The 9,300-nt window shown below is 43.7% G+C and overlaps 1 protein-coding gene across 1 annotated transcript; it reads left to right on the forward strand.

The window, feature by feature from the left end:
* Window positions 1-2,433: 2,433 nt before the first annotated feature.
* TSLP (thymic stromal lymphopoietin) lies at window positions 2,434-6,899 on the forward strand. Its single transcript, XM_061188959.1, has 6 exons — window positions 2,434-2,480; window positions 3,054-3,180; window positions 3,959-4,110; window positions 4,223-4,364; window positions 4,627-4,761; window positions 6,755-6,899. The coding sequence occupies exons 1-6, from the start codon at window positions 2,434-2,436 to the stop codon at window positions 6,869-6,871; spliced, it is 720 nt and encodes a 239-aa protein (XP_061044942.1). The 3' UTR covers window positions 6,872-6,899.
* The last annotated feature ends 2,401 nt before the right edge of the window (window positions 6,900-9,300 follow it).

Below are 9,300 nucleotides of genomic sequence, written 5' to 3' on the forward strand. Positions count from 1 at the left end.
AACATTATTGATACATTATATAATGAATGGAGGTCATAAGAGGGAAGCCCAAAATAAATATGGCTTAAAGGAAAGTGAGGTCACATCCAGGTAAGAGACCACTTTTGGAGGAGATGTCCAGTGAAATGAGCATTGAATAATAGGAGAATGCCTACACCTGAGGATGTGAGGCTGGGAAGAAGAAAGCTAAGGACACCTTTAGAGCATATTTGCTCTAAATATGCTGCTATTTGGCAGAAGCCTAGGAGAATAAAGGAGACAAGGCTGGATAGACAGCTTGGAGCCACGTGCGGAAGGATGATTGTAAATGTCAAGGCAACCGGGGTTTACCAAGAGTTTTTGAGCAGAAAAGTGGTATGATTGAAGTGATCTAAGAGGCCACATATAATAGATAAGGAAATTGGGGTCCCCAGGCACAAGTGTTTAGCAGTGTTTAACAGGCAAAGAGACATCTTCCAGGATGTCTGAGGAGGGGGAGGAGCACTGTCTGCCCTATCTCAACAAAACCCGCCATAGACACAGTTTTAAAGGAAGAAACAAAGGAAGGGAGGCAGCTCGGTTACACGGTAGAACAGCGGTCCCCAACTATTTTGGCACCAGGGACTGGTTTCGTGGAACAACAATTTTTCCACAGATTGGGGGGGGGGGTGGTTTCAGGACGATTCAAGCGCATTACATTTATTGTGCACTTTATTTCTATTAATACATTGTAATATATAATGCAATAATTATACAACTCACCATGATGCTGACACGAGGCAGAGCTCAGGCCATAATGTGAGGGGGGGCGGGCAGCTGTAAATACAGATGAAGTTTCGCTCCCCCGCCCACCACTCACCTCCTGCTGAGCAGCGGGTTCCTAACAGGCCACGGACCGCTACCAGCCATGGCCGGGGGCGTTGGGGACCCCTGCCCTAGAAGAATGCAAGTGGAACCTGGGCAAAAGCTGCTTTCCTCTGCCCCTGCCCTCTCAGCATATCCCAACCCAGTGAAGAAATCTGTGTCTCAAGATCCTGTCCGCCTACCCAATCTCCAGCTCCCGATCAGAAACACCTCTCATGTCATAGCAGATGAATCAGGCTTTGACATCATCCCACAAGACCCTGAAAAGTTGGTGGTGCGGGGAGAGAGAGGCGGAGGAATTCTCTTCAAAGGATGCTGCCACGACATTAAATCCTAGACTTGGAGGGTTCCAGAAAAGCCCATCTTTTAAGTCAGCGGTGAATCAGCGGCTGTCCTACACTCCTATTAGCGCCACAACCTTTACCCCCAGGCATTAACGAGCGAATTGGGTCCAGCTGTACTGGTACAGCTGTGGAGCGCCTTCTATTAAAAAAAAAAGTTCACTTCTGGCTCGCGTCCTCACCCCACCCACCACCTCGAGTCCGAGTCCGTACTTTTCCTGCTTCGCTCGCCACCCCCTTATGTTCCCAGGCTCGGCGTGGCCTGTGACATTTACTAGTACTCACGTGGGGCGCCCTGTCTCGGCGGCTCCGGTGATGACTCCTAGGAACTTCCCAAGGACCTGGACTCTGCAGGCTCTGACACGCAAGGGGGTTGGGGGTTGGAAGGGGGGAAAGAGGGGAGTTGGGTGTCAGGAGAGCCCGGGGCAGCGCGGGCCAATCTCGGCCGGAGAGGGGTTCATCCCCCAGCAGCCCCGTCGGTTTGGGTCTTCCTTCCCTTCATCTCCCTGTTGGCTCTGTCAGAGCCCAGAAGGCGGCTAGGCATCCTCTAGGGCGCTCTCCCTAACTCACTTCGCTGCGTTTAAACTTCCTTTTCTGGATTCACAAGAGTTTGCGAGGACAAATCCAAGCCCGCCATCTCGTTTCTTCTCCCGTCCCTAAAACAGGTGCCGGAGCTCAGGCCCCAGCTGACCGAAATTGTCGAGGCTACGCAGGGTGGGGCTAAGGCTAAGCGTCTGGACGCCGGGCGCACGAATTGTGCGAGCCTCCGGGCGAGCTGCGCGCTGGACAGCACCTGGCCCCGCGTGCTCCGCTGCGCACTGCGCCGTGCGGTCGGCCGGGATCCTGGAGTCTAGAGTTCCAGTTCCTAAACGCAGCCCTGAAGAGCGGGGCTGTGAAGGTGACAGGACCGTGGACTTTGTGGGTTTAAAAGTTCTTGACACCTACAGAACTTGCTAGAGAGACTGCAGCCCCTAAGGTGCCCCCAGTCACCCAAGAGTAGCACTTTCACGAAGTTGACAAGTGCTTTGGAAAGTAAGTTTTTTGAGCGTGAGGCCCATCAGATCTTTTCCCATTCATTTCAATTTCTCATCGTCCCTGCCCCTATGGTTCTGGTCACTAATGCATATTTAATGCCCCTACCTGGAAGCGCGGTCCAAGCCTGAAGCTGCACCCACCCTCCAAAGTATCCCATTAAGTGAGTACATGCGTTTTATCAGTAGCCACAGAGAAGGAAAAGCACTAGTTGGAGATGGCCAAAGGAAATGCTCAGAGAGTATACAGCATGCAGGAGCAGCGGTACCTAGTTTTTACAGTGGTTACTGTTTGGGGTGTTTTTCCCAAGAAAGGGGTTTGGTCTTAGAACCAGCCCTGTAGGAGAAAGATATGGTTATCTCTTTCTTAAAGCACATTCAGGCACATATCAAAGGTTTAGGGCGAAGGCGAATGGAGGAAGGTGAGGGAAATTCCTGATGATTTTACTAATGTTAAAATTCCATAGATTTGGTTAGGCTATTTTTTTCTTTCATGTCATCAGTTTAGAATTCTATAAAGGAAGAGAATGACAACAAGCAAAATCATTGGCCTAGGAGAAAAGAGCCCGTAGGCGTTTAGGTGTTATATATGTGGAGCCAGAAAGCTCTAGAGCATCAGGGAGGCTCCAACCTAAGGCAACAGCATGGGTGAATATGGGCTTCGTGTGCACTGGGAATGAGAGGCAACAAGTGGTGCCTGGGCACCTACCCCTAAGGCAGGCCCTGCAGCTCTAGAAGTAATTCAGTGTTGGTGGAAAGAGTTTAGTGTGAAACTGGGGTGGGATTGGGTTTCCAAGTACATTGCCTGATACCTTATTATTTGTTCAGTTTTTTTCAGGAAGATCTTCATCTTGCAACTGGTAGAGCTCGTGCTAACCTACAATTTTACTGACTGTGACTTTAAGAAGATTAAAGATATTTACCAGGATGTCATTCATCCAGAACTGAATATATATATAAATGGGGTAAGTGAAGAAACTTTTTTGAAATGTATTTTTATTGTAAGAGTAGGCACACACACACTACAATTTAACTTTCAAGGAAAGAAAAATAATTTGGAAAATAATCATGGCCCAGCATTTTGTCAAAAAAAAATTTACAAGTGATACTGAAATATATTGGCCTCAAAACTGACTACCTAGAAATTGGCACACTAATTAACGAGCAGATGCTGATGACGAGCAGGTATTGATAGGTGTCCAACGAGGTTGTCTACTCTCTGTTAAATCCTCCTCACTAGTGGGGGGAAAAAAAAAAAAAGACAGTGATTAAGGGCTTGAGAAAGAAAGAGAGAGGAGGGAATTCTTGTGAGCTAAGCCCTACCCAGTGAGGATAGCCTGGGAGAATGTGCGCTTCAGGTCTTTCTAGTTTTCTAGATGCTTTAGGATGCCATTGTGGGATAAAGGTACTTCAGATTTTTTTAATATACATTAGTAATCATTTTCCTGATTATTCTAGTTTCTGGATAGAGCATGTATGTGTGAAATGCATGAAGATCTCCCTCTAGGACAGGATCATTCGATATCCAGTTTCAAATACTAGCAGGCACTATCTGAAGACCCTATGTGTTTCACTAACTTGTCAAACACAGAAACAGATGCAAAGGAAACAAGTGCCTAAATGGAAACTGCTTTCAGAGCATCTTTTAAACCTGGGAGCAATGGAAGGGGGTGGGGCGATGATTACTCCCGTGAATTTAATTCTTGACCCTTTTTGTCGTATGCTATTTTTTCTTTCTTCCAGACGAAGAGTATCTGGTTTAACAACTTCGTCTACTGTGAAGACGCGGTGAGTAAGTGGTTAGTGCTTCTGGCTTTCTCCAGAGAGACGCCAGGCATCCTGGGGAGGAGGTATTCTGCGGTGGGTAGAACCCCAGGTGGTGGCTGGGCTCCCAGGTGACGCTGACCCAGTAGGGACGTCTGGGCTGCCGGAAACCTCTGCGCCGGTGCCCAGCTCGGGACGCCACTTCCGTTCCAATTTAGGGTGAGGAAGTCTGTCGGATCTGAGCGGGATTCCGGGAGAGGCTCCTCCTCCCCCTCGCCCTCGGGAGGAAAGGCAAATTGGGAACGGGGACCAGGGAACGACGTCAGGGGCACCCCTTGAGGGGTGCGAGCCTCCGCTCTCAGCGCTGCCCCTCGGACCTCGAGACGTAGGCGGAGCGAGCGCGGCGCGAGACCTTTCTCCTTAAGCGCCCTCTGCAATCTAACACCCCTCCTTCCTTCGCCTTCCTTAGGTTCTTTCTCCTCTGCTCACCCGAGACCTCTTTCCTCCTGCTCGAATCGCCTTTGTAGTGTCTCCCGCTCCTCCCCCCTCCCCCCCCCCCACGCTGCCCCTCTCACTCACGTCTTATCAACTCTTTTTTCTCCCTGGCGTTTTCTTCCTTTCTCGTAAATTTTGCCGCCTGCGAGCAGCCGGATTGCCTCATTAAAATCGAGCACTTTACCTTCAAGCCCATCTACGGCTGTGTCTCACTCGCCAAGGAAACCTTCGCCAAGCAAACTAATGCTACGCTCTCCCTCGAGTGCTCAGGCTACTCCGGAATTCAGGTAAACCGATGCATCCGAAGGTCGCATTTTAATATCTTGGAGCTGACCTTGAATTCAAGTAGGGCTTCCGTGCAGAGTTGTGATTTTTATTCAGGTTCTGTCTTTCGAAGGGCAAGTGAGCGGGTAAAACCTGTAGATTGTCGGTTAGTCCCACGTTGACAAATGGATTGAAACCCACCTGTTTCTAGGGATCTGATTCTTTTGGCAGAATTGTGTTTTAAACCTTAGGCCAGTATTTCAAAGTATGATCACTGAGCTTCCTACATCAGAATGTCCTGGCTTCTCGAGCATGGGAGGGTGGTTGTCCAAAAGCCAATTCCCGGGGACCCAGGCTAGACCTTCAAAATCACAGTCCCCGTGTATGGGCTCTTTATGAGATTCTTATCCATTCCAAAGTGTGAGCAGCATTGCTTGGGCTTATCATTTAATAATTGTATACGTCTTTCTTTAAATGTTAAATTATACCTTAAATCTCCACCCCATGTTTGTGTAATTGCTTGTATGGGTGCTATTGCTCTCTCTTTACATAATGGATCTTTTGCATACGCAGTTACATGCATTTGAATGAATGTGTAACTTTAAATATGGAAACAGTGCAGAGCTAGGGGCAGGAAGTCTGGGCACAGTCTTGCCTGATTTTGAATCCTAGCCCCATAACATCTGTGAAAATTTGGATAAATTACTTAGCCTCTGTGTGCTCAGTTTCATCTGCAAAATGAGGATCATATTAGCAAGTCCCATGTAGAGTGTTTATGAGGATTAAATGAGTCAGTATATGTAAAAGCACTTGGAACAGTGCCTGGTATGTAACAAGTTCTCAATAAATATTTATTTCAGCAAGCAAGTAAAGCAGGGAATTTATCTTCCTGATGACAATTTTTAAAAAGACAAAAAGAGACAGTGCAGATTTGTATGATTGCGGCCTATTAACCGGTGGACTTTATCAGTCTGCACACTGAGTGTCTGGGTGACCAAGGCTGTCAGTTTTTAGGGACTGAAGATTGAAGCCATAGGGTTCTAGACTTAGCTTGAGTTGGATCTTCAATACCAGGCAGCCATGTGAAAAACCTGTTTGGCTCTATATCTTCTCTTAAGGAGACTCTGGCAAATCTACAGATGGCTAAAGTGATGTTCATCCATATAAGAAGAGCATAGAGGACAGGCTAGATAAGTTTGGACAACATGTGAAAAAGGGAACGTCTGGAGTGATTTATTTCAGCCCTCTCCCAAGCCCAAAGGGAGAGAGCCTAAAACCAATAATATTTAATTATGATTTAGCAGATTGTAGATGATAAGCCTTTTGCTTTGTAACCTGGTGAACTTTATTGGTCTGAATACTGTGTGTCTAGGAGGCCCAGTCAGTCACTACTCGAGAGTAATTCAAGTGAAGGAATATATCAGATGACTGCAATCTTTTTTTGACAGTTAGACTCCTCTTCAGAATAAGCCTTCAGGTGTCTGTAGCACATCTAGGAGGTTGGGAGGGACAGAAGGTGGGAGCATTTTGGGTACAAATAATAGGTCTACTGAATTGTATCTATAAAGAGGCATGAGATAACTCCTTTTCTTGAGGAATTTATGATCTTGTCAGGGAGATCATGAAATCATCAGCTATTTATCAATTTAATCATTCAGTAAATAGTCAGTGTTTCTTATCTATAAGGAATTGTGCTCAGTGCTACGGGGAATACCCATGATAAAACAGTATGTAATTGAGAGCCAAGTTAAGTGAAAAACACTCTGAAGCACTAGAAGAATTTCCAAAAGAAATGTCTGAGCAATTAGCAGAGGCCTTGTGAAGGAGGTGGTGCTTGGCCTTGAAGTACGTGGGTGGAGAGACGGGAGTGCATTCTTCTGGAGAAAGCACATAGGAGCAGTGTGTAGGTGTCTTGGGGGACAGATTGAGAGATAGATTTGCATAAAGAAGACAAAAAAGCCAGCCACTCAAAGATAGTGACAATTAATTTTGACTATTGCTTCTCCTATTCCACAGATAAATAATACCCAGACAATGAAGAAAAGAAGGAAAAGAGAAGTCAAAACAGATAAATGCCTAGAACAAGTCTCATACTTGATAGAACTGTGGAGACGTTTCAGTCGCATTTCATAGAAACAAAGTAAACCTTCGGTAACGTCACATTTCACAGCAATGAAGTTAATCATCTTTATTAGGTGGATGGAACGTTAACTCTAACTGTGACATTTAAAAGACCACCAATAGTTTTTTTTTTTTAATTATAGAAGGGTTTCTTAGCTTATTTTTATAAGCTTTTATTGTTTAACATAGGTTTATAATGTGGGGGAAGTACTGTCCTTCAGATGTCGGAGGAGACTTTTTTTTAGCATTCATGCCTGAGCCACTGAATTTGTGGCAGTAATTCTCAGCTGGAACTACATAAGCCCTGCTCAAAGAAAGAATCTAAAAGTGTAGTAGAAGGAGAACTTTTTCAAGGAAAAAAGTTGAACACTATAGCATGTAAACCTCTGTTAAAAAGGAAGACATTTCTTCCATGTGTACTGACACTTCTTGTCTTTTTATACCAAAAATTTACAAAAGAAGAGAATTAAAGCAAAAAGAGTATACAAAAGTTGTACATATAATTAAGCAATTTGAAATAATTTCCAAGCAAAATATTGTGAAAGTATTCTAAGCCAAATTTTAAAAATTATCTAACAGACAAGAGTGGTACATGCAAGCCAATCCCGAAGAAGTGCCTTTGTTAGAGCTTAAATATATATATTTTTAAATTTATGGAATGTATCTTTAATTTATTTTGTAAGCAGTTTTTTAAATGTACATATTGCTTTGTTAATGACACTATATTTTTCTTAATAAAATAATTCTCAAATTCTTTCCTTATGAATGATCTTTTTAATGTAGTAGACAATTTTCACCTACATATTTTTCTGAGGGGCATCACTTTTCTACAGTTGTTTCTCTCCCCTCATCCTTGGAGCCACTGACCACTCCCCTTCTGCACTGTGCCTGTTGACCCTACCTATAGAGAGAATATTTGGGGATAGGTGGTTTCAGGATACTTTCCAATCATCCTTCTCTTGAATTTTTTTTGATGCCTAACCTTCAAAATAGGCATCTCAATAGGCAGTTAAAGTCATTTGTCTATTTTCTTTGTTTTAAAAAAGTTCCTTTAACTTTGTAGAACTGAATCTCCATTTTCTTATTATAGTCATATCAAAGTAAAGGTCAGGGGAAATTTCTCAAATGCTTTACTGAAGTAAAAACATATTAAGTCTCTATCATCCCTCAAATCTGTAAATCAAATAAACATCCAAAAAATTAAAGTTTTTTTTTTTTTTAATATCTCAATTGTATTTCTTTCTAAATCTTACAAACCAACTATCTGAGAATTATACCAGAGAATAATATTGGGCTGATCTGGGTTTTTTACTGTTCCTTTCCATTATTCAAAAGTTTCAACTTTTTTTCAAATGTTTTTGTTCTAGCTGGCATTGTACTTTTTGAATACAGCTATGCTTTTTGACATCCATTGTTTACAGAATATCAACTAATAAAGTTTCACTGATTGCTATTATATAAAATTATTTATGCCTAAACCTAAGGATAATGGTTTATACATGAGGATAATAGCTAATTAACTTTCTTGAGTCTCAGATTCTACACCTCTAAAAGAAGGATGATGTTGCCTACATTATAGGATTATTATGAGAATTAAAATACACAACAAATATAAAGCCCTTGGCAAATAGTAAGAAAAATATTTTAAATTTAGCTATTTAAATACCTGTTTCATTATAAAGATGAGAAATAAGTGTTGTTACAGAGTCTGGTAAATCTCTTTTTAGTTTTAAATTTTCTGTCTAAGACTGCTTTGTAGTAGTGGAAAGAAGGTTGGAAAGTTTAATCACACAATTGTTGACAGCTTGGCGATTTTGTACTTAAAATTTTTGATTGAAGATTTTTGTTTCTGGCTAAGATGGAGTAACACGGTCTGGATTTACCTTCCTGCCTGAAACAACCTCCCCCAACCCAACACACACACACCCTGCAAGGAAAAATACACATACAAAATATATAGAGCAGTGGTTTTCAAAACACTGGATATCAAGTAATAAAGGACAATAATGCTGAAAGAAGGGAAACAAATGATGTGAGTCTTACAGTTACCCCAACTTACTGGCTTGAGTTTCCTGACCATGGCTCAGGGAGGGGACTCAGGCAGAGCCAGCAGGCTTCCTGAGTTGAGGAGACAGGCTGAGAGTCCAGAGAGACCAAGGTGGTAGAGTTCATATGACAGAGTACCAAGGAAGAGAGAGGTACACAGAGGAAGAAACCTGGAGACCTGCTGAATACTCTAGGGCAGCGGTCCCCAATCTTTTTGGCACCAGGGACCGGTTTTGTGGAAGACAATTTTTCCCGGGGTGTGTGGGATGGTTCAGGCAGTAAAGCAAGCAATGGAGAGCGGCAGACCAAGCTTCTCTCGCCTGCCGCTCACCTCCTGCCGTGCGGCCCAGTTCCTAACAGGCTGCGGACTGGTACCAGGCTGTGGCCCGGGGGTT

This window comes from Eubalaena glacialis, chromosome 4 (genome assembly GCF_028564815.1).
Source record: "Eubalaena glacialis isolate mEubGla1 chromosome 4, mEubGla1.1.hap2.+ XY, whole genome shotgun sequence".
Lineage (NCBI taxonomy): Eukaryota > Metazoa > Chordata > Mammalia > Artiodactyla > Balaenidae > Eubalaena > Eubalaena glacialis.